This window comes from Aotus nancymaae, unplaced genomic scaffold (assembly GCF_030222135.1).
Source record: "Aotus nancymaae isolate 86718 unplaced genomic scaffold, 86718_ANA_hifiasm-v0.15.2.pri h1tg000040l, whole genome shotgun sequence".
Classification (NCBI taxonomy): Eukaryota; Metazoa; Chordata; class Mammalia; order Primates; family Aotidae; genus Aotus; species Aotus nancymaae.
The window spans coordinates 59,069,567-59,095,334 of NW_026988454.1; the positions used below are offsets into that span (position 1 = coordinate 59,069,567).

Here is a 25,768-nt window from a genome sequence, read left to right on the forward strand (position 1 = left end):
AAAGTTTTCAGTCATTATTTATTGTTTCTTTGTCTCATTGTGGGACTCGCATTACGTGTGTATTGATAGACTGGATGGTATCCTACAGGTCCCTGAGGCTCTGTTCATTCTTATTTTTTTTCTTTCTTTCTGCTCTTCAGAATGGATAATTTCTTGATGTGTCTTCAAGTTTGCAGATGCTTTTGTCTGCCAGTTTGAATCCCCTGTTGATCCCCTTCAGTTAATTTTTCATTTCAGCTATCGTACTTTTCAGCTGTAGAAGTCCAATTCAGTCATTTTTTATAATCTCTTTTTGTTGAGATTCTCTATTCTTTGAATCATTGTCATCATACTTTCTTTTAGTTCTTTAAGCATGGTTTCCTTTAATTTGAACATATCGATAGCTGCTTGGAAATCCTGGACGGCTGAACAGCTGAACCTTCCCAGAGATCATTTCCACTGATTTTTTATCCTTTTGTCTATGGCTCAAACTTTCCAGTTTCTTTGCATGTCTTATAATTTTTTGTTAAACTGAACGTTATAGATAATACATTGTAGAGACTCTGAGTTAGACTGCCTCCTGCCCCTCTCCCAAGGGGAGGTGGTTGTTGCTATTTATTTTTTTAGGGACTTGCCTGCATAAAGTCTGTAGTGTGAGGTGGTGATAGCACTGACCAATTTTTTTTTTTTGTTTGTTATGTTGGTGGTTTGTTGTTGTTGTTGTTGTTGTTGGTTTAAGCCAGGTTTTCTAAGGGTCACCCCAAGTCAGTTTGTCAGCTTATCTTAGTGGTCAGAAATGACTGGTCAAAGGTTATGCATAGCTACTTGAGCCATTGAGGCTTCAGCCTTTTCATTTTTTTAAGAGACAGGGTCTTGCTATGTTGGCCAAGTTGGTCTTGAACTCCTGGCCTCAAGCAGTCCTCCCACCTTTGCCTCCCGAAGTGCTAGGATTACAGATGTGAGTCACTGTACCTGGCCAACTTCTGCTTTTTGCCAATGCAGGTTGGGAAATGAAGTCAAAATTAGGGCAGTTTACAAATTTGCCCCAGCTTTTACTTCATGCCAAGTCTTCTCTTGTCCTTGTCTCTCCTGTGTCTGTGAAAGGTCTCTCATTCAGTCATGGATGTTTAAATAACTAGGGTCCTCTCCAGCTGAGCATGCACACAGCTTTGTGTAAGCACACAGAGACTTTAAGATCTCCACAGATACCTGGAAGGTAATCAAGGCCCAACATAGCTATGAAATTCTTCTGTTAAGTCTGCTGATTTGTTGCTTGCCCCCAATATTGCAACCTTGGGTTGCTGCAGTATTAGCCTTCCCCAATGTTTGCCGCCAATATTGCTGTTGGTTTCAACAATATTCCTGCATTTAGGACTTTTCTATATTCTACTCCTAACCAGTGATCCCCCTTCAGCAGTGATGGTGCTAGTTTTCACAGCTTGCCCCATTCTGGTAGAACTACCATTGATAGAGCTGGTGGAGCATGGTAATGGTAGCTCTAGGTTAAAACACACAGACTTCTGGCCGGGTGCAGTGACTCATACCTGTAATCCCAGCACTTTGGGAGGCCGAGGTGGGTGGATCACTTGAGGTCAGGAGTTTGAGACCAGCCTGGCTAACATGGTGAAACTCTATCTCTACTAAAAATACAAAAATTAGCCGGGCATAGTGGCAGGCACCCATAATCCCAGCTACTTGGGAAGCTGAGGCAGGAGAATCACTTGAACTTGTGAGGTGGAGGTTGGAGTGAGCCAAGATCATGCCACTGCACTCCAACCTGGGCAACAAGAACAAGACTCCTTCTCAAAAAAAAAAAAAAATACCACACATAAACACACACACACACACACACACACGAGAGAGAGAGAGAGAGAGAGAGAGAGAGAGAGAGAGAGAGAGAGAGAGAGAGACTTCTACTGTTCTTAACTGAGTTCAGTAGTTTTTCTTAAATGATTACTTTTCAATTTGTTTTACACCTGTGCCCAATTTCCAGCGTTCTGATATGGTGGTTTTGACATGTTTGTCTGGTTTTATCGTTGAATTTTGGGGAGAAGCTCTGAGCTTCTTTCTCTACTATTCCAGCAGTTCCCCCTTTACTTTTTTATTTTATACCTTTCTTTCTTTCTTTCTTTTTTGACACAGTTGCATTTTATTACCTCTACATTTTGAAGCAGTTCATGACCAGCATAGTGCTTTGGGGGCATTTTTTTTTTCCAATAAATGAAAGCATTTCTTTAAGAAAAAGGCACATATTCCTTGAATAGGTAAGAAAAGCTCCCCATCTGTCCTCTCCCTTTTTGAGGGAGCAGCCCCTGTGGGAACTCATACCAGTACCCCAGAAACATTCAGCAAAGCAACCAGTAGCCTCCCTGACCCCTCGCTCCGCTTCCCCAGCAGCTGGGATGAAGACATTCCGCACAGGTCATTTGATCTTGAGGTCCTTCAAGGCTGACTCCAAGCTCTTCACATCCCAGATACTCATGCCACCGTCCATGCCAGCGGTGCAGAACTGTGAGCACTTGGCCTTCCCCCGCTGAGCACCGAGATCTGGCTGACGCTCTTCTTGTGCAGTGAGTCCAGGCCCGAGCCCGTGGCCATGCCGCCCTCGGAGTTCGCCTTCTTGTCAAGGTTCTGGAAACGCTCGCGGGCCGTCAGGCCACGCTGCGAGCTCTGCTTGAGCACATCCAGCTGCCCGCCGAAGCTCAGCGTCCCTGCAGCGGGCGGCTTCGTGGGTGAAAGCACCGGGAAGCAGTCGTGGCCCGCTGCCACCAGGCTGTTGTCTGTGATGAAGGTCAGCGCCAGCAGCAGCAGTGTTTCAGAGGCCAGGGTCGCGACAGCCATCTTCTTCTCGGCATCAGCCAGACACACGGTGCTGCATGGCTCACCCAGGCCACATGGCTCCTGCTGGCTGAGAAGCAGACGCCATGTACCCAGCCACAGCTATTGCTGGACTCAAACATCACCTCCCCAAAGGACATCTTAGAGCCCCATGGGGTGGGTGCCGGCCGCTCCTCCACCTCCTTGATGTAGGCTGAAAAGATCCAGCACTTGAAGTTGCAGGAGCTGGCAGCCAGCAGCACATTGTTGGGGTGCCAGTCCAGGCTGAAGACGGTGGAGCAGATGGGCTTCTTGATGTGCTTGCAAACCTACCAGTCATTCTCCTGCTCGAAATAACAGATGGAGATGACACGGGAGCCACTGCCCAGAGTGAACTTGTTCTCATTGGGGGCCCAGCGCACGCAGCGGGCAGCCCGGTTGATCCGCAGGATGACCACCATGGGTTTCCACGTGCGGCCCTTCAGCATCCACACGTAGGCGTTGCGGTCTGTGCCACAGGTCACAATTCAGTTACTCTCAGGAGCCCAGTCGATGCCCGTCACCTGTCCATTGTGCTCCTTGAGCTCGTGCACCTTGGTCCATTTGGCGCCACTCTTCCTGTAGATGTGCACCTCATGGTTGTTGGGGCAGATGGCGATCTGGGTACGGTCCTTGTTCCAGGCGTGGCAGCTGATGGGCTCCACCAGGAAGCTGTGGTAGGCCATGGTGGCTTGGCTCCTCCCGCGCCCCAGCCGCGGACTCTGGGCGGTCAATGCGCTGAACCGCTATTTTATACCTTTCTTTTAGGTTCTCATATTTTGAAAAGAAATGGTCTTATTCATATTATGTTTTTTTCACATTATTATGCTCTTACTGTTAATTTATGGATGCTCAGAAACACTTTTTATGCAGTGTTTAAATGTTTTTAGGAGCCTCTTAAATATTCCCAGGCCCCTTGAACATAGTAGTTGTTGAGATATTTATTAAATGCTCATTTAGTAGAGTTTTAAAACTTTATTTAACATCTGCTTTGGGTCAGGTACTACAACCATAATGTGACTTTAGAGCATGGACTTTGAAGTTGAACGTGTGCAAGAATCCTCTCTCTTAATGGACATATGACCTTGAACAAGTTACTTAACTCCTCTCTTGAATATCTTCAGCCATAAAATAAAACTTCAGAGGGCTAAATGTGACTTAAGGCATAATATTTGCCCTACATTAAGTATTCAATGCGTGATAATATGTGAGAATGTGTGAGGAGAAGAATGTGTAGTAATAGTTTCTTTTTTTTTTTTTTTTTTTTGAGACGGAGTTTCGCTCTTGTTACCCAGGCTGCAGTGCAGTGGCGCGATCTCGGCTCACCACAACCTCCGCCTCCTGGGTTCAGGCAATTCTCCTGCCTCAGCCTCCTGAGTAGCTGGGATTACAGGCACACGCCACCATGCCCAGCTAATTTTTTGTATTTTTAGTAGAGACGGGGTTTCACCATGTTGACCAGGGATGGTCTTGGTCTCTTGACCTCGTGATCCACCCACCTCGGCCTCCCAAAGTGCTGGGATTACAGGTGTGAGCCACCGCACCCGGCCATTAGTAATAGTTTCTATTTAATTATTGCGGTAAGTGACAGTACTTTCTTTCTTTCTTTCTTTTTTTCTTTCAAGACACAGGGTCTTGCTATGTTGCCCAGGCTGGTCTTGAATTCTTGGCCTCAAGCAGTCCTCCTGAGTAGCAGGGATTACAGACACGAGCCACTACACTTGGCTCATTTTAAAGGTGGTAAAACTCAGATTAGCGAAGGAAAGTAATTTGGCATGATCATACTGTTAATGAGTTCCAGAAAGAGGACTTGAGCCCAGGTCTGCTTGACTAATTCATTTGTTCCCTGCTACTTCTAGGAATCAGAAAAGGTGTCATCGGCTGGGCACAGTGGCCCACACCTGTAATCCCAGCACTTTGGGAGGCTGAGGCAGGTGGATCACTTGAGGTCAGGAGTTCAAGACCAGCCTGACCAATGTAAGGAAACCCTGTCTCTACTAAAAATACAAAAAAAATTAGCTGGACATGGGGGCGCATGCATGTAATTCTAGCTACTCGGGAGGCTGAAGTAGGAAAATCACTTGAACCCAGGAGGTGGAGGTTTCAGTGAGCCAAGATTGCGCATGACACTCCAGTCTGGGTGACAGAGTGGGGTGACAGAGTGAGACTCCGTCTCAAAAAAAAGAGAAAAAGTGTCACAAGTTTGTGATAGCTCCTTAGCGCCTATCATTGATACAAAGCAAATATTGAATTATACTTACATATATTTGTTTGCATTTTCCCCCCACCCCATGTAACATGTCAAGAACTTTTACTACAAAAGAGATATACCAGTTATTTGAACCTTGTGTGTTTCTCTAAGATACAGCCTTAGTGAATAAAACCTGGAATTTCTTAGGTGAGCGGAAAAATAAGAGACTTTAAACTCTTCATCCACAAATATGAACGTCAAAACTTGGACACTTTTTAAAAAATTTTCTTTTTTAGGAGGGTTTCAGGTGGAGGTTTCACTGTGTTGCCTAGGCTGGTCTCATATTCCTGGGCTCAAAGCGTCTGCCAACCTCAGCCTCCCTAGTAGCTAGGACTACAGGCACATGCCACCACACCTGGCTCTCTTGAACACTTTTGATACAAACAGTGTAAGTAGCTATAAAAAGTATTCTTAGAAAAATTTTGTTAGCTTTAAGGCCTCTGAGCCTAAAGTGTTATACATACATGTTTTTATCATAATGTACTCCAAAAATTATATACTATTTTACAGAAACTTCCCCAGTGGTGTTCCATCTCTTTAATTCTCTTTCCTTATCCTGACCTATCCTTGTCTGTACTGTGACACCTACTCTGCTTTGGTCTCCTTTTATAATTCTTAACTGTGTCATAAAATTGGCTAAGGCAGGGACAATGTTCATATTCTTAATTCATGGTAGATTCTTTTGGGGGAGAGGGGAATCCATTATAGTTGAGCCCCCCCTTTTTTTTTTTTAAGCAGGGTCTTGCTCTGTCACCCAGGCTGGAGTGCAGTGGTGTCATCTCAGCTCACTGCAGCCTTGACCTCCTGGGCTCAGATGATCTCCCATTTCAGCCTCCTGATTTGCTTAGACTATAGGTGTGTGCCACCACGCCTAACTAATTTTGTATTTTTAGTAGAGATGGGGTTTTGCTATGTTGCCAAGGCTGTCTCAAACTCCTGAGCTCAAGCTGTCAGCCCACCTCAGCCTTCCAACATGCTGGGATTACAGGCATGAGCCACTGCACCCAGCCTGTCATGGTAGATTCTTTTTTTTTTTTTTTTTTGGTGACAGAGTCTTGCTCTAGTTGCCCAAGCTGGAGTACAATGGCGTGATCTCGGCTCACTGAAACTTCTGCCTCCCTCGTTCAAGTAATTGTCCTGCCTCAGCCTCCCGACTAGCAGGGATTACAGGAGCCTGCTGCCATGCCCAGCTAATTTTTGCATTTTTAGTAGAGATGGGGCTTCACCATGTTAGCCAGGCTGGTCTTGAGCTCCTGAACTCAGGTGATTGATCCACCTGCCTCGGCCTCCCAAAGTGCTGAGATTACAGGTATGAGCCACCGTGAATGGCCTCGTGGTAGATTCTTAATGCCTTTTATGCTGTATACTTATTAGCATTCTAAGTAACGTCTTTTTTTTTTTTTTTTTTTTGAGGTGGAGTTTCACTCTTGTTGCCCAGGCTGGAGTGCAATGGCACAATCTTGGCTCACCGCAACCTCCGCCTCCCAGGTCCAAGTGGATCTCATGCCTCAGCCTCCTAACTGGGACTACAGGCATGTGTCACCATGCCTGGCTAATTTTTGTATTTTTAGTAGAAACAGATTTTCACCATGTTGGCCAGGCTAGTCCCGATCTCCTGACCTCAAGTGATTCACCGACCTTAGCATCCCAAAGTGCTGAGATTACAGGTGTGAGCCACTGCTCCTGGCCCAAGTCTATTTACTTTTGAGTTACCAAGTTTTTAGAGATGAAATACTATCCTCTCATAATCTGCTTCTTGTTTAGCATAATTCTGCCAAAGTCAGATTATTGCTTCAGTTGATTATTGCTGTGTAAAAACCCTAAAAATTGGTGACTGAACACAGTTACAATTAAATATTCACTTCATTACAATTCTACAGTTTGATCAGGTCTTAGAAGAGATGGCTTGTCTCTATTCCGCTTGATATCTGTGGGGCCACTTGACTGGGGATGGAGGACTTATTTTTGAGATAACTCAATCATATGGCTGGCTGCCAGCTGGGAGCTCAGATGGGGATGTAGATCAGGTCCTCAGTTCTCCTTCATGGGGAGAGCTAGACTTCTCACGGAATAATGGTGACAGGATCCCAAGGATCTCTTTATGAACAAATGTTCCAAGAGACAGGCTGCAATACACAAATGTTTGATCAAAGGCAGTCACATGGCCAAGCCAATGTCAGAGAGGATGCAGAAAGATATTTAAATACTAAGTGTCATGGTTTACTGTAGGCTACCAAAGTAGCTACTACTACTGCAGTGTTCCTTCTCATTCTATAGCAAAGTAGCCTTTCTGGAGGACAACTTGAAGACTTAACTTACAGTCTTGGGCCTAGTAATTTCACCTTTAGGGTTTATCCTAAGGAAAATATTTAAACTCCCTGGATCTGTATCAAGGCTTTATCTGGTTCTCATCCATGGCCTTTTGCTCAGAGTTAGATAGGTGGTTAATGCAGGAATTCAGATTAAAAGCAGATTTTTTGATTCCAGAACTGTGCCCTTAATCATTGTACTACACAGCCTCCCACCCAGGGTTGTCTGTATATAGTCATGTTAATGCTATGAGAAGCTGCTAATATATTTAATAAAAATAAGATTTTTACATATAAAAAATCTAAAAGGCTATATGCTGAAATGGAATGTCTACAAATGAATATGTATTATTCTTTTTTTTTTTTTTTTTTTGAGATGGAGTCTTGCTCTGTCGTCCAGGCTGGAGTGCAATGGTACTATCTTGGCTCACTGCAACCGCCGCCACCCAGGTTCAAGCGATTCTTCTGCCTTAGCCTCCTGAGTAGCTGGGATTGCAGGCATGTGCCACCATGCCCAGCTAATTTTTATATTTTTAGTAGAGATGGGGTTTTACCATGTTGGTCAGGCTGACCTTGTGATCTGCCCCTTTCTGCCTCCCTAAGTGCTGGGATTACAGGCATGAGCCACTGTGCCTGGCCATATTATTATTTTTTTAATTGTAAGGATATCTTTTATAAGTCCACCATGCAAACTCAATATATTCATATGTATGTGTTTTGTTTTGTTTTGTTTTTTGAGACAGAGTCTCACTCTGTCTCCTAGCTAGAGTGCACTGGTACAATTTTGGCTCACTTCAACCTCTGCCTCCTGGGTTCAAGGAATTCTCCTGCCTCAGCCTCCCAAGTAGCTGGAACTACTGGCATGTGCCACCATGCCTGGCTAATTTTTATGTTTTTAGTAGAGACGGGTTTTGCCATGTTGGCTAAGCCAGTCTTGAACTCCTGACCTCAGGTAACCTGAGCCAACCGCCTTGGCCTTCCAAAGTGCTGGGATTACAGGCTTGAGCCACCACACCCAGCTGTCACATGTATATGTTTTTTATATATTTTATTTTTACCCTGATTACTCAAATACTGGTCTCCATCCTTTCATCCAAACATTAAAGAGCTATGTGATAAATTGTGGTTGTGAATGCTACATGTAATGAATCTTGGAAAAGTATTCCACTCTCCCCTCCCCATCCTCCACTTTACACTGTAAATCTAATGTAAATACAACCCTTGAGGAGGATGTCTTGAGATCCCTATAGTCCATAGCTGCCTGATGCTCCGTATGTAAAAGCTTAGAAAATACGAGTACTTACTGAATAGAGCTTCTTAAACCAATATTTTTTAACTGGTTTCCACATCATAGTTTTACTTATAATACTTTACACTCCATTGTCACAGTATTATTCCAAATCACTACCCTTAAAGAGGTAAAATGTTATTGCCCATATCTGTCAGAGCTAAACCAGAATTTCTTGGTGATTGTACAGATTCCCAAGTTCCTAACCCTCATTCACTTTTTTTTAAGTCTAGGGCAGCAGTTCTTGACCCTGGCTGCACTTGAGAATCATTTGAAAATACTGTTGGTTAGATTCCACCCTAGATCAGTTGAATGAGATTCTCTAGTTGGTGTCACTTGAGGAGTGTGATTCTTAGGATTGGATAAGTTGAGAAGATATAGAAAATAGTTTTGCATTTTAAAGATTGTCCAAAAAAGGTGTTAGACTATTAGTAGACAGTTTTCTTTCAGCATAAGCCTGTAGAATTATGTAAATGTTCATGAATTGTTATGAATGAATTTTCATTTACAATAGAATTATTACTGCACAATTTCATTAAAGATTTCTCATTGCAAACCTTGAGTGAGCTCACAAATGAGTCTTGTTGCTAATTCACAAATGAAGAATACTGACAATGTGGGAAAAGTATCTGGAATGCCTTGGTTTATGCATTTAAGCTAGTCTAGATCATTTCTTCTCTACTGCTTTGGAAATTATACCATAAAGGATACTTCTTTTAAAATAACGAGGAATTGTATCACTGGAAGGCCATGTCCTTATTTTTTAAAGAAAGAAACTAAATACTTTGGCTTAGTGACAATCTACATTTCAAAGGTTCTCTGGACTAAAAGCTTATTCTCCATTTAAATGACTTCTTCTCAGCCTTATTAAGAGTTCATCTAGGTTATAAACCATATCTCTAGTTATTCATGCTGTTCCAGATTGGGTAAAACAGGTATCAAAAGTACTGAAGGGCGAAGTAATAGCTTAAGCACTTCTCAGTTTATCTTTTATCTCTAGATGTAGATATTTGGAGAAATGCAGCTGTTTAATGAGAACTGTAGTGAGGCATCCATTTACATCTCTTAGGATTGGTTGAATAGAGTATGGCCTATTGAGTATACTTTTGATGTTGTTGCCAGTCTCTTTTCAAATGTACACGTGACACTATCTGAAGAAATACTAGAAACACCTAGTAAACATTTTTCTAATATCTATTGTTAAGCTATATTCAGGTGATCACATTTTGGGGCTTGGTTTTCTGCTTGGCTATCAGTGATAATCAGGTAACATATAGGGTGTCTGTGAGCTGCTGACTTTAATAGGTCAGCCTGTGTAAGTGTATAAGACCTACCTTTTTGGAGACCAATAATGTGGTAGTTTCCTGTGCTTAGACTTGAAGGGAGCACTTGTTTTAGACCTCTATATTATGGTTTCAGAAATCTTTTCCTTAGTATATAATGTCCATTTAGATTCCTGATGATCTTACCCTGTGTGATTAGTAATACTTTTTGTGGAAAATGGCTGGTTTATCTTTTATAAAAATAGTAGTTTAAGAGTATCCGGCATACACATATCTCTTTTAACATTTTATCACTTTGCAGTTTAGTTCCTGGTATATTATAACAGATAGACAGCAACAAAATAACATATAATAATTCTCTTCGGGTTTTTATTGTTGTTCTTTTCTAGTTCTTTGAATGTCCCAGGATCTTATAATTATTTCGTCACTTTTTCATAAGCTAAGCAAAATATATTGTCATTTTGCAAATGAAATGCAAGATACCCAGCAGCTTCAGCATTATCCCGAATTTATCCTGGAAGAGTACAAATATCCAAGTAGATTATAAACCCTTTTAAAATTCTATGTATTAAATAAACAAATTGAGAACATGCTGTACTTACACATCTGTATATTCACACTGTATTTTGCAGGGAGTGGGGCTTTCCTTCAGTAAAGCAATCTCTCTCCTAATGGTTAAAGTTAGATGAATAACTTCACCTAAAAGTGTGAATTCTCCTAGAAGCAGAATTTATTCTGTGCTCTGATAGTTTTGAAAGTTTCAATTAGCCAGGCAAATTCTAAATGGCATTAGATTGTATTATGAAGGGCTGGTTCAAGAAAAAGGTATTCAAAGGTGGGGAAAATATAACTATTGGAGGAATCTGACCTCTCCTTACCCAGTGATCCAGTAATGGGACAGACTGACATTGTGTACCTTCTGATGCGATGCCTCAGAAACCGCCAACATTCTTGCCATTTAGGAACATCATTACTGCCAACAATGCATAACAAAACTGGTCATGAGGAAACAGACAAACCCAAATGTAGAATGTAGCTCAGATAGCTGGTCTGAACTCTTTATTGTCAGTGTCTTGAATGACAAAAAGGCAGGGAGTGACTATTCTAGATTAAAGGCTAAAGAAACAACCAGAGGTGGGAGGATCCCTTCAGCTCGAGTTCTGCCTGTAGTTCACTAGGATCTTGCCACTGTACTCCACTTTTGGCAACTCTGCGAGACCCTTTTCTTCTTTTTTCTGTCTTTGATAATATAGGTGATCTATTTTATAGTTTTCCAAATAAATGTTACTAAGTAGTGGTAACAAGTTAACTAGCATTTGGCAAATAATTAACAAAGGCATATTTTGAGTGTGGAATAAGAGAGTTTTATAGACTCGGTGGATTCCAGGCAACCAACTTAACTGTTTTGAGATGCAGATAATTATAATTCTCTGCTCTTTAAGTGTCAGTTTGGGCCCTGACATAGCTTTAAGTGACTATTAATATTGGGTTTCTTATATAGAACCCTTGGGAGCTATCCAGCTTATTTGAGCCTCTGTGTTTGCTTCAGATATATAATGAAATGTGATTTGCAGAACTTTCGAACTCCATGAACAAAATTGAAGTCTAAAGTAGTCCGAGGTTATTCAAACTCACCTTCTTCAGCATTTACTAATATATGCCTATACAGATAGATGAAGGCTGTACTTTCTGGTTCTCGCCCCATGCCGTACTTTACTTTTGCTTGTCTCCCATCTTACCTGTGATCACTGTGCCCATATTGGCTGATCTATTGTTATTTCCCACAAATAACATATTTCTTGTATTTCCTACAATTGTTATTTCATACAGATGGTTGTGTTTGACACTCTTACCTGTTAAGAAATAAAATGAACAGTAACTAGGAAGAAAATTGTCACTTCCACTTTATACTCAGCTTGATACTAATCAACTTCTGTTAAAATGAGGGGGAAAATATGAATATTAGGGTGAGAGAATACTAAATCTTGCCATTCAAATTTCAAAAGTTTTAGTCATCTTAAAGTAAGTTAACAATATTTAAGTCTGATTTTCATTTAATGTCAGAAGTCAGCATTCTTTCTGGATAATTCTAAGGCATTTAAAGTGACATCCAAGATAAAACCTTTAAGGGATTTTTGCTGTAATTTGCCTCAGTAGTCTGACTCTTTTCCATACACTTCACAGCAGATAAACCTAAGAATCAACTAGAGCCATCTGTTCTTAATTCTACCCCTTAAGCCTACATGCAGCTCATCTGTGGCTTCTACTTCTGTGGTAACTTCTCTATTTTTTCTCTTCATAGCTATCATTTTCCTATTCAAACATATTTATTTGGTCACAGGTAGATACTTTAGCCCCACATTCAGATGCAGTTTAAACTTTTCAGTTTTATTTCCCATCATTCCTATGCTTTAGAATATTCAAGAATTATATACTAAATATACCATGTACTTGTTTCTTCTCTGCATTTAGCTCACACTGTTTTCACCATTTTTATCTGTCTTATAGTATGGCTAACTCTGTTAAAAGAGTCCTGGCTGAGGCCATTGCACTCGTGCCATTGCACTCCAGCCTGAGCAACAGGAGCGAAATTCTGTTTAAAAAACAAGCAAAAAAGAGTCCTGGCTGGCCATACACAGCAGCTCACACCTAAAATCCCAGCACTTTGGGAGGCCGTGGTGGAAGGATCCCTTGAGCCCAGGAGTTCAAGACCAGCCTGAGCAACTCAGGGAGACCCTGTCTCTAAAGGAAGGAAGGGAGGGAGGGGAGGAGAAGGAGAGGGAGGAAAGAAAAGGAAAGGAGGCCAGGCACAGTGGCTCACGCCTATAATTCCAGCACTTTGGGAGGCCAAGGCGGGCGGATCACCAGGTCAGGTGTTCAAGACCAGCCTGGTCAACATAGTGAAACCCCGTCTCTATTGAAAATACAGAAAATTAGCTGGGCATGGTGGCAGACTTCATGCTTTTCGTATTATACAAATGGTATCATACTATATGATACACTGTTCTGAAGCTTTTTTTTTTTTTTTTTTGAGGTGGACTCTCACTCTGTCGCCCAGACTGGAGTGCAGTGGCATGATCTCGGCTCACTGCAGCCTCCGTCTCCTGAGTTCAAGTGATTCTCCTGCCTCAGCCTCCCAAGTAGCAGAGATTACAGGCTCGTGCCACCTCGTCTGGCTAATTTTTGTATTTTTAGTAGAGATGGAGTTTCACTCCATTGGCTAGGCTGGTCTTGAACTCCTGACCTCAAGTGATCCACCTGCCTCATCCCCCCAAAGTGCTGGGATTATAGGTGTGAGCCACCACGCCCGGCCTGAGACTTTTTATATGTCCTACATTCTAGATAGCTTTTCTGATTAATCTATGGCTGAGTTATATTTTGTAAACTATAACTCCTGACCTCAGGTGATCCGCCCACCTCTGCCTCCCAGAGTGCTGGGATTACAGGCGTAAGCCACTGTGCCCAGCCTGCCCAGCTGATTTTTTATTTTTTGTAGAGAAGGAGGGTCTCACTATGTTGCCCAGGCAAGTCTCGAACTCCTGGCCTCAAGTGATCCTCCTACCTCAGCCTTCCAAAGTACAGGGATTACAGGCTTGAACCACCATGCCCAGCCAGTTTGTGGTAGTTTTAACCATGGAAATTCAACTTTTTATATGCTTGTTTTCTAACCTCCTTGGTTTGTATGTGTTTCATAAGGGCCAGGTCTGCATTATATTCATCATTATAAATAATGATTCTACCTTATCTAGCATGGTGCACTTATATAGATGATCAGTAAATAATAGTTTAGTTCTCCTGAAGGTGTAGGGAAAAAACCTCTTCTCCCTTCAGTCATTTTATGAAAGTTAAATAAGTTGAAAGTGACCAATCACAGGAGTTTCACCAGTGATAGTTCAGTACCTTAAACTAACAACAACAAGAAAACCTGCATTTTTCACTTACTTATTTTGATCAGTTACATTGAATTAAAAGTCCTTGTAATGATCAGGAAGATGTTTAACAGGCTAAGTTAACCACTGCAAATGTAATGGGCAAGTGATGTTCAAATTTCTTGTTGTGACTTTAAAGCAGTCCTCATACAAAAAGAGAAATAACTAGTTAAGAAAAACTAAAAGAACTTTCTTAAGGTAATCATGATCCTGTTTAAGTATATAATCTATCAAACTATTAGCTAATCATAGAAGGAAAAGGACTTTTCCCCCTTTATCCCCCCTTTATATTAGAGTGAATCAGATATAATCATGATTGTGTCAAAAGTTCAAAAGGGAAAATGGAAGGTAAAATGAGCTGAATTGGCACTCTTCTCTCAACATTGTACCTGTAAGCTTGATATGTTGTTTCAGAGATTAACTTTATAGACTTCCGTACCCAGAAGTATGAAAATTCTTAGGGGACTCTTTTCACAAGCTTGATCTTAACATATTGAATAAAGAGAGCAGTTAATCCCCTTTGTAAAGTAATTTGAGAGGAGGAATTCAGAATGTAAAATCTCACCTGCAGAAAACACTCAACTCTGTAAAGTCCTTTCTATCTTTAGACACTTACAAAGACTTAATATTTTAATGCGGAAGGGTGAACTTGGTTAAAAAGCCAATAGGTGAAATCAGAGAGAAATAATCCAGTGCTTTCTTTCTGGGAATTATCATTCTGCTCTCCAGGGGACCTAATTTTATTCCCTGTGGGGAATGAGAATACCCTCTGTACAACAAGCCAGCATCTTTAAATACAAGCTTGACTTTTAGTATAATAAGAGTCTTGTTAGGTGCAGTTTTTTCCTTAGTCATTAATACAATGAACAAATGTTGTGGTTACCTGGGAAAGAAAATTCAAGTGCTTTTAAATCTCTTGTGAGATTTGGTTTCATGCTTGAAACCTATACACTGTTATGCCCAATAGCATCTGTTGAAAATTCTAAGCTATAAGCTATACAACATAGAGAAGTTAATACACTTAGGAAAAAATTGAGACCACTACAAAATCGATTTAAGGTCCCGAATAAAAAGCTTTTCTTGTGCTGAATGACAGCTATTTACCAGCGGCATTAAGCTTAACAAATAAGTAGAATTTTCTTAGGAGTGAATATTACAAGATGATGCCCCTGTATACACAGTAGGATGCCAGTATTTCCTTCAGGTGGCACTTAACTTTTTTCTTCCAGTTGTAAAACATTTTACAGTTCTATGCAAATTCTGTGCTAATTAGTTTAAAGTCTGAATTACAGGTAGAATGTAATCTAAGAGTATATAGTGTTGAGTAGTATTTTTGGTAGGGTATGGCATTAGTTATTTTGTAGGTCATTTCTGTCTCCTACAAACTTTTCGATATTATGCACATTTTAAAATCTTTCTGGCTGAGCACGGTGGCTCATGCCTGTAATCCCAGCACTTTGGGAGTCTTATACGGATGGATTGCTTGTACTCAGGAGTTCAAGACCAGCCTGAGCAATATGGTGAAACCCTGTCTCTACCAGAAGTAAAAAATTAGCTGGGTGTGATGGCATGTGCCTATAGTCTGAGCTACACCGGGGATTGAGGTGGGAGGAGTCACTTGAGCCTGCCATGATCATGCCACTGCTCTCCAGCCTCGGTTACAGAGTGAGATCCTGTCTCAAATAAAATAAAATCTTTCTTTTTTTTTTTTTTTGAGAGACTGTCTTGCTTGTTGCTGGAGTGAATGGTATAATCACAGTTCACTGCAGTTCTCGAACTCCTGACTGGGCTCAAAAGATCCTCCCACTTCAGCCTCCCAAGTAGTTAGGACTACAAGCACAAGCCACCATGCCCAGTAAATTTATGTTTTGTAGAGATGGAATCTTTCTTATGTTTACCAGGCTGGTAACTCTTGGCCTCAAGCAATCCTGCCACTTCAGCTTCCCAAAGCGCTAGGATTACAGGCATGAGCCACCATTCCTGACCTAAAATCTATTCTTAATGATAAAATACTGGTCTCATACCAGTATTAGTCTTTTTTTTTTTTTTTTTTTGAGACAGAGTTTCGCTCTTGTCACCCAGTCTGGAGTGCAATGGCGCAATCTCGGCTCACCGCAACCTCCGCCTCCTGGGTTCAGGCAATTCTCCTGCCTCAGCCTCCTGAGTAGCTGGGATTACAGGCACGTGCCACCATGCCCAGCTAATTTTTTGTATTTTTAGTAGAGACGGGGTTTCACCATGTTGACCAGGATGGTCTCGATCTCTTGACCTTGTGATCCACCCGCTTCGGCCTCCCAAAGTGCTGGTATTACAGGCGTGAACCACCGTGCCCGGCAGTATTAGTCTTTAGTCATACCACTCCTAATAGTTTATTTATTTAGTCATACCACTCCTAATAGTCTTTAGTCATAAACCATTTTTTTATTTTTTGGATTTGGTTAACATATTTTTTCTTTTTCTTTTTTGTTTTGTTTTGTTTTGTTTTTGAGTCAGAATTTCACTCTGTTGCCCAGGTTGGAGTGCAATGGCACAATCTTTGGCTCACTGCCACCTCCACCTCCCAGGTTCAAGCAATTCTCCTGCCTCAGCCTCCCGAGTAGCTGGGATTACAGGTGCCCACCACCACACCTGGCTAATTTCTGTATTTTTAGTAGAGACAGGGTTTCACCATATTGACCAGGTTGGTCTCGAATTCCTGAACTCATGATCCTCTTGCCTTGGCCTCCCAAAGTGCTGAGATTACAGGCAAGAGCCACTGTGCCCAGCATAACATATTTTTTCTTTAAAGGGGATCCAGTAAAAGATAATAGAAATCTTTCTTGATACTTTTTTTAATTTAGAAGTTGACTGAAGTGGCAACAAGTAGTCTTTGCAATCTTGTAAAGAACAAAGTCTCCAGAAATTTTCTTACATTCCAGTGTAACCTCAAAGTACTGTTATTTATGTTTTCATTTCTTTTTTTTTTTTTTTTTTTGAGATGGAGTTTCGCTTTTGTTACCCAGGCTGGAGCACAATGGCGCGATCTCGGCTCACCGCAACCTCCGTTTCCTGGGTTCAGGCAGTTCTCCTGCCTCAGCCTCCTGAGTAGCTAGGATTACAGGCACGCGCCACCATGCCCAGCTAATTTTTTGTATTTTTAGTAGAGACGGGGTTTCACCATGTTGACCAGGATGGTCTCGATCTCTTGACTTCGTGATCCAGCCACCTCGGCCTCCCAAAGTGCTGGGATTACAGGTGTGAGCCACCGGGCCCGGCCTATGTTTTCATTTCTTAAACTTGCCCTCTGCCTTTAAAGTTCTGGGTTTATGAGCCTGATCTATGGAGTGCGAGTTAACTTCCTACTAGCAGTAAGAGCACAGACATTGCATGCAGCACTTTGCCTGCTCTTTTTGTCATTTTTCAGAAGGCTATTAAGAATAATGTTTTATGTGTGCCTTTTATTATGCAAGATGTAATCTACTTCTCATAACAAAAGATTTTGTTTTCATTTAAAAGTAGGTAAGTGAGTCAGCACAGTGTCATGACCCTGCAGTCCCAGCTACTTGGGAGGCTAAGGTGAAAGGATTGCTCCAGTCTTGGAGTTTAATCCAGCCTGGGCAATGTAATGACACTGTGCTCTGGGGGAAGAAAAAGAATTTCTACATCAATAGGCAGTGATAGGCATTGAGACATAAGTTGGGGTTTTGCTATAATAAATGAGCACCAAGAAAATAAAATTTTAGAAATTAAAAGGTGTAAGGTATCTTTCCACTATGATGACTGTTTGCTCAGGTACTAGCTAAGCTGGAGGATAGTCAAGAGCTAGCCTTTTTTCACCCCTGCTTAGTTGACATTTTTAAAGCTCACTGAAATAATTTTAAAATGACCTACATTTATGCAAATAACCTCAGGCAGAATGACATACAAAAGCCTGCAGGCAAAGGTACATTTTAAAAGTTGTATTCTTGTGTAAATAACATACTTTTAAAGATCTAGCAGGCCAGGCAGTGTCTCAGGTCTGTAAGCCTAACACTTTGGGAGGCCAAGGCTGGTGGATCACTTGAGGTCAGGAGTTTGAGACCAACCTGGCCAACATGGTGAAAATCCCTCTACTAAAAATACAAAAAAGTTAGCCAGGCGTGGTGGCAGGTACCTGTAATCCCACCTAGTCAGGAGGCTGAGGCAGGAGAATCACTTGAACCCAGGAGGCGGAGGTTGCAGTGAGCTGAGATTGCACCAGTGCACTCCAGCCTGGGTGACAGAGCAAGACTCTGTCTCAAAAAAAAAGAACTAGTGAAGTTTTATTTTGTTACGGATAAAAGGTCATCTTTAAAATATCTTGATTTCAGCTGGGCACGGTGGCTCACACCTGTAATCCCAGCACTTGAGGAGTCCAAGGCGGGTAGTCAGGAGTTCGAGACCAACCTGGCCAACATGGTAAAATCCCATCTCTACAAAAAGATAAAAATTAGCTGGGCATAATGGCGGGTGCCTATATTACCACCTACTCTAGCAGCTGAGGCAGAAGGATCACTTAAACCCAGGAGGAGGAGGTTGCAGTGAGCTGAGATCATGCTATTGCTCTCCAGCCTGGGTGACAGAGCAAAACTCTGTCTCAAAAAAAAAGTTATACAATTTCTTTTGTTAAGGGAATCAAGCTTGCCATGTCATCAAGTTGCAAGCCTAGATTCCCCATCTCCCCATTATTTTGAAGTTTCCTTAATGTGCTCAATTTAGGAGTAACTTTTTTTGTTTCAGACAAATCTTCCTATTTTCAAGCTGAAAGAATCTACTGTTAGAAGAAGATACAGTGACTTTGAATGGCTGCGAAGTGAATTAGAAAGAGAGAGCAAGGTAAGAATGATTTGTAATGTAACTTGAAAGCAAAACATTCCAAGTTTTAATGCTTAATACTTCTCAAGAAAGTGATCTTGAATAAAATGGGTACAAACAAATATGATTTTTTTAAAAATAGTTCGATATCATTTTATAGAGGAAGACTCTTTGTAATTTTTTCCTTACAACTCTTTCTCTTGTCTACTTTGGCCCAGTCTAGGTCTTTGCTGACTCACACTTGATTAACACTTCTTAGAACCTTCTTGCTATTACTTCCTTCCTTTCCCTCATCGTTCTATTTCATCTTCCCGTCTCCACACACTTTGCCAAGTTTCTCTTCCTCAATACATTTTATAAATGTCAGTGTATTTCCAATTTTGTTTTACTGACACGTAAGTTTTTTTATCACACATATGTTCATGTAACATACGTTTCATAAAACAGTAATGACCTCACTCTGTTTGATATGTGCTGATATTCTTCAGATTAGCATTTATTGATCCACTAATTGCTTGCTGACTGCAATTTAAAAACATTGTTACATGCCTCATCTTCTCTTGGAAGAGAATTTGGTAGCTTTGGCTTCAAAATAAATTAAAGCAAGGTCTCACTCTGATGTCTCTCATTTCAGCCCTACCCTCAGAATGGCATCTGAGGCAAGGAGTCATAGAAAGGCATGGAGTGCTCAGAATGATGAAAAGTTATTTTGTGACTAGAAAGTAGGTAGAAAGAAGTGGGTATGGTAGGAGTCCTGAACTAGATGAAGGCTAGTTTGTACTCATTTCTCAAGTTTAATAAGGACATTTTCCTTCTATTTCTAGCTTAAGATGAAAGTGGCTGCATATGAGCATAACATACGCAAATCATAGCATTCCAACAAAACTGTAATGGAGGCCAGGCATGGTGGCTCATGCCTGTAATCCCAGTACTTTGGTAGGCTGAGGCAGGAGGACCTCTTGAGCCCAGGAGTTCAAGACCAGCCTGGGCAACATAGTGAGGCCCCATCTCTTCCAAAATTTTTAAATATGAATAAAACTAGAAATACAAAATTCATGTTAAGAAAGCTCTAAAACTTTACTGAAAGTCAAAAGAAGACCTAAATAAAGAGGGGCCGGGTGCAGTGGTTTACATCTATAATTGCAGCACTTTGGGAGGCCAGCATGGGTGGATCACTTGAGCCCAGGAGTTCGAGACCACCCTGGGCAACATGTGAAACCTCATCACTACCAAAAATACAAAAATTAGTCAGGCATGGTGACACGCACCTGTAGCCTCAGCACTCGGGAGGCTGAGGCAAGAAGATCACTTGAGCTCAGGAGGCATTGAGCTACAGTGTCGCCACCAGACTCCAGCATGGACACCAGAACCAGACCCTGTCTCAAAAAAAAAAGGGGGGTAATACTGTATTCCTTGTTGGAATATTTGCTTTTAAAGATTCGTTTATTTTACAGACATTTTAGAGAGCTCATTCTTTGTGTTCTAGGCGTTACAGGTAGAGCTGTGAACAAATTAAGGTCCCCTCTTTTATAGTGCTTATATCCTATTAGGTAAATTGGAGGGGGTTGAAGAGAAGGCAGGAAAAATATAGTAAAATATATAGATGTCAGATGGGAAGCTCTAAAAAAAACAATTAAGGGGAGTAGGAAGTGCCAGAGGAGCCACTCATATAGAGCACAAGGGGAAGGCCTCACTCATAGGTGACATATTAGCAGAGACATGCATGGAGTAGAGAGTATTTTCTAACATTTATAAAGTCATAAGATTCTAGTAGAAATTTCAATAGGGCTGTCTATAAACTTGCAGATTTATATATGAGCTTTAGAATCAGAATTTAAAAAGTTTAGGTCACTCAAGAATGACCAAAAAAAGTATATAGTGTGCAGCAGGTTATGTTAGACAGGTTATGTTTGTCATGTTAGACATCAAAACATATCTTAAGGCTGTAGTCATTCAAACAATGTGGTATAGTCATATGGCACTTACTGATGAGAATACATTCTAAGAAATACATCCTTAGGTGATTTCATTGTTTGTGCAAACATCACAGAGTATACTCCCACAAACCCAGGTGGTATAGTCTACTACACACCTAGGCTATATGGTATGCCTATTGCTCCTAGACTACAAGCCTATCCAGCATCTTACTGTACTGAATACTATAGGCAGTTTAACACAGTGGGAAGCATTTGTGCATCTAAACATAGAAAAGATATGGTAAAAAGTACAGCGTGGAAGATTTTTTTAATGGTACAACTGTATAGGGCACTTACCATAAATGGAGCTTGCAGGATTAGAAGTTCTGGGTGAGTCAGTTAGCACGTGGTGAGTGAATGTGAAGACCTAGGATATTACTGTTTATTACTGTAGGCTTTATAAACATTACATTAAAATTTATAATTTATAAATTTATAAAATATTTTTCTTCAATAATAAATTAACCTTAGCTTTTTAAACTTTTTACTTTTTTTAACTTTTTGACTCTTGTAATAACACTTAGCTTAAAACACAAACATTGAACAGCTGCACAAAAATATGTTCTTTATATTCTTATTCTTTAAGCTTTTCTCTGTTTAATTTTTTTTAAACTTTTTTGTTAAAAATTAAGTCACAAATACACATAATAGCCTGGGCCTACATAGGGTCAGGATCATCAAGACATCTCTAGGCAATAGGAATTTTTTTTTTTTTTTTTTTTTTTTTTTATTTTTTTTTTTATTTATTTATTTTTTTTTTTTATTGCATTTTAGGTTTTGGGGTACATGTGAAAAACATGCAAGGTTGTTGCTTAGGTGCGTAGGTGGCAGTGTGATTTGCTGCCTTCCTCCCCTTCACCCATATCTGGCATTTCTCCCCATGCTATCCCTCCCCAATTCCCCACCCCCCCGCTGTCCCCCCCACTCCCCCACAACAGACCCCCATGTATAGTGCTCCCCTCCCTGTGTCCATGTGTTCTCCTTGTTCAACACCCGCCTATGAGTGAGAACATGTGGTGTTTGATTTTGTGTTCTTGTGTCAGTTTGCTGAGAATGATGGTTTCCAGGTTCATCCATGTCCCTACAAAGGACGCGAACTCCTCGTTTTTAATGGCTGCATAATATTCCATGGTGTATATGTGCCACATTTTTCCTGTCCAGTCTATCATCGATGGGCATTTGGGTTGGTTCCAGGTCTTTGCTATTGTAAACTGTGCTGCAATGAACATTCGTGTGCATGTGTCCTTATAGTAGAACGATTTATAATCCTTTGGATATATGCCCAGTAATGGGATTGCTGGGTCAAATGGAATTTCTATTTCTAGGTCCTTGAGGAATCGCCACACTGTTTTCCACAATGGTTGAACTAATTTACACTCCCACCAACAGTGTAAAAGTGTTCCTATTTCTCCACATCCTCTCCAGCATCTGTTGTCTCCAGATTTTTTAATGATTGCCATTCTAACTGGTGTGAGATGGTATCTCAATGTAGTTTTGATTTGCATTTCTCTAATGGCCAGTGATGATGAGCATTTTTTCATATGCTTGTTGGCCTCATGTATGTCTTCTTTTGTAAAGTATCTGTTCATGTCCTTCGCCCACTTTTGAATGGGCTTGTTTGTTTTTTTCTTGTAAATCTTTTTTAGCTCGTTGTAAATTCTGGATATCAGCCCTTTGTCAGATGGGTAGGCTGCAAAAATTTTTTCCCATTCTGTTGGTTGCCGATTCACTCTATTGACTGTTTCTTTTGCTGTGCAGAAGCTGTGGAGTTTGATTAGGTCCCATTTGTCTATTTTGGCTTTTGTTGCCAATGCTTTTGGTGTTTTGGTCATGAAGTCCTTGCCTACTCCTATGTCCTGAATGGTTTTGCCTAGGTTTCCTTCTAGTGTTTTTATGGTGTTAGGTCTTACGTTTAAGTCTTTAATCCATCTGGAGTCAATTTTAGTGTAAGGTGTCAGGAAGGGGTCCATTTTCTGCTTTCTGCATATGGCTAGCCAGTTTTCCCAACACCACTTATTGAACAGGGAATCCTTTCCCCATTGCTTGTTTTTATCAGGTTTGTCAAAGATCAGGTGGTTGTAGCTATGTTGTGTTGCCTCCGATGCCTCTGTTCTGTTCCATTGGTCTATATCTCTGTTTTGGTACCAGTACCATGCTGTTTTGATTACTGTAGCCTTGTAGTAGAGTTTGATGTCTGGTAGTGTGATGCCTCCTGCTTTGTTCTTTTTGCTTAGAATTGACTTGGCTATGCGGGCTCTCTTTTGGTTCCATATGAAGTTTAAGGTGGTTTTTTCCAGTTCTGTGAAGAAGGTCATTGGTAGCTTGATGGGGATAGCATTGAATCTGTATATTACTTTGGGCAGTATGGCCATTTTCACGATATTAATTCTTCCTAACCATGAACATGGAATGTTTCTCCATCTGTTTGTGTCCTCTCTTATTTCGTTGAGCAGTGATTTGTAGTTCTCCTTGAAGAGGTCCTTTACATTCCTTGTTAGTTGTATTCCTAGGTATTTTATTCTCTTTGTAGCGATTGTGAATGGCAGTTCGTTCTTGATTTGGCTCTCTTTAAGTCTGTTATTGGTGTATAGGAACGCTTGTGATTTTTGCACATTGATTTTGTATCCTGAGACTTTGCTGAAGTTGCTTATCAGTTTCAGGAGCTTTTGGGCTGAGATGAGGGGGTCTTCTAGATATACAATCATGTCGTCTGCAAATAGAGACAATTTGACTTCCTCCTTTCCTAATTGAATACCCTTTATTTCTTTTTCTTGCCTGATTGCTCTGGCTAGAACTTCCAGTACTATATTGAATAGGAGTGGTGAGAGAGGGCATCCTTGTCTAGTGCCAGATTTCAAAGGGAATGCTTCCAGTTTTTGCCCGTTCAGTATGATATTGGCTGTCGGTTTGTCGTAAATAGCTTTTATTATTTTGAGATACGTTCCATCGATACCTAGTTTATTGAGGGTTTTTAGCATAAAGGGCTGTTGAATTTTGTCAAAGGCCTTCTCTGCATCAATTGAGATAATCATGTGGTTTTTGTCTTTGGTTCTGTTTATGTGGTGAATTACATTTATAGACTTGCGTATATTGAACCAGCCTTGCATCCCCGGGATGAATCCTACTTGATCATGGTGGATAAGCTTTTTGATGTGCTGTTGTAATCGGCTTGCCATTATTTTATTGAAGATTTTTGCATCTATGTTCATCATGGATATTGGCCTGTAGTTTTCTTTTCTTGTTGAGTCTCTGCCAGGTTTTGGTATTAGGATGATGTTGGTCTCATAAAATGATTTGGGAAGGATTCCCTCTTTTTGGATTATTTGGAATAGTTTCAGTAGGAATGGTATCAGTTCCTCTTTGTATGTCTGGTAGAATTCGGCTGTGAACCCATCTGGGCCTGGGCTTTTTTTGGGTGGTAGGCTCTTAATTGCTGCCTCGACTTCAGACCTTGTTATTGGTCTATTCAGGGTTTCGACTTCTTCCTGGTTTAGGCTTGGCAGGAGGCAGCTGTCCAGGAATTTATCCATTTCCTCCAGGTTTTCTAATTTATGTGCATAGAGTTGTTTGTAATAATCTCTGATGATGGTTTGAATTTCTGTAGAATCTGTGGTGATATCCCCTTTGTCATTTTTTATTGCATCTATTTGGTTATTCTCTCTTTTCTTTTTTATTAGTCTGGCTAGTGGTCTGTCTATTTTGTTGATCTTTTCAAAAAACCAGCTCCTGGATTTATTGATTTTTTGAAGGGTTTTTCGTGTCTCTATCTCCTTCAATTCTGCTTTGATCTTAGTTATTTCTTGTCTTCTGCTAGGTTTTGAGTTTTTTTGATCTTGCTCCTCTAGCTCTTTCAATTTTGACGATAGGGTGTCAATTTTAGATCTCTCCTTTCTTCTCATGTGGGCACTTATTGCTATATATTTTCCTCTAGAGACTGCTTTAAATGTGTCCCAGAGATTCTGGTATGTGGTGTCTTCATTCTCGTTGGTTTCGAAGAACGTCTTTATTTCTGCCTTCATTTCATTGTTTATCCAGTCAACATTCAGGAGAAAGTTGTTCATTTTCCATGAGGCTGTGCGGTTCTGGGTTGGTTTCTGAATTCTGAGTTCTAACTTGATTGCACTGTGGTCTGAGAGACTGTTTGTTATGGTTTCCGTTCTTTTGCATTTGCTGAGGAGTGATTTACTTCCAATTATGTGGTCAATTTTAGAGTAGGTGTGATGTGGTGCTGAGAAGAATGTATATTCTGTGGATTTGGGGTGGAGAGTTCTGTAAATGTCTATTAGGTTTGCTTGTTCCAGGTCTGAGTTCAAGTCCTGGATATCCTTGTTAATTTTCTGTCTCGTTGATCTGTCTAATATTGACAGTGGTGTGTTGAAGTCTCCCACTATTATTGTGTGGGAGTCTAAGTCTCTTTGTAAGTCTTTAAGAACTTGCCTTATGTATCTGGGTGCTCCTGTATTAGGTGCATATATATTTAGGATCGTTAGCTCTTCTTGCTGCATTGATCCTTTTACCATTATGTAATGTCCTTCTTTGTCTCTTTTGATCTTTGTTGCTTTAAAGTCTATTTTATCAGAGATGAGAATTGCAACTCCTGCTTTTTTTTGCTCTCCATTTGCTTGGTAAATCTTCCTCCATCCCTTTATTTTGAGCCTTTGTGTATCCTTGCATGCGAGATGGGTTTCCTGGATACAGCACACTGATGGGTTTTGGCTTTTTATCCAATTTGCCAGTCTGTGTCTTTTGATTGGGGCATTTAGTCCGTTTATATTTAGGGTTAATATTGTTATGTGTGAATTCAATCCTGTCATTTTGGTGCTAGGTGGCTGTTTTGCCCTTTGGTTGATGCAGATTCTTCATTGTGTTGATGCTCTTTACCTTTTCGTGTGTTTTTGGAGTGGCTGGTACTGGTTGTTCTTTTCTATGTGTAGTGCCTCCTTCAGGAGCTCTTGTAGAGCTGGTCTGGTGGTGATGAACTCTCTGAGTTCTTGCTTGTTCACAAAGGATTTTATTTTTCCTTCACTTATGAAGCTTAGTTTGGCTGGATACGAAATTCTGGGTTGAAAGTTCTTTTCCTTAAGG

At 40.8% G+C, this 25,768-nt stretch overlaps 1 protein-coding gene and 1 pseudogene across 1 annotated transcript in view; one reads left to right on the forward strand and one right to left on the reverse strand.

The window, feature by feature from the left end:
* Positions 1-25,768, forward strand: part of SNX3 (sorting nexin 3) — a 54,349-nt gene that overhangs the window by 17,604 nt on the left and 10,977 nt on the right. Inside the window, exon 2 of the mRNA XM_012438440.3 lies at positions 18,633-18,728. Within this exon, the coding sequence (XP_012293863.1) occupies positions 18,633-18,728 (96 nt within the window). The remainder of the gene's footprint in view (positions 1-18,632; positions 18,729-25,768) is intronic.
* On the reverse strand, positions 2,253-3,556 carry LOC105707475 (actin-related protein 2/3 complex subunit 1B-like; annotated as a pseudogene).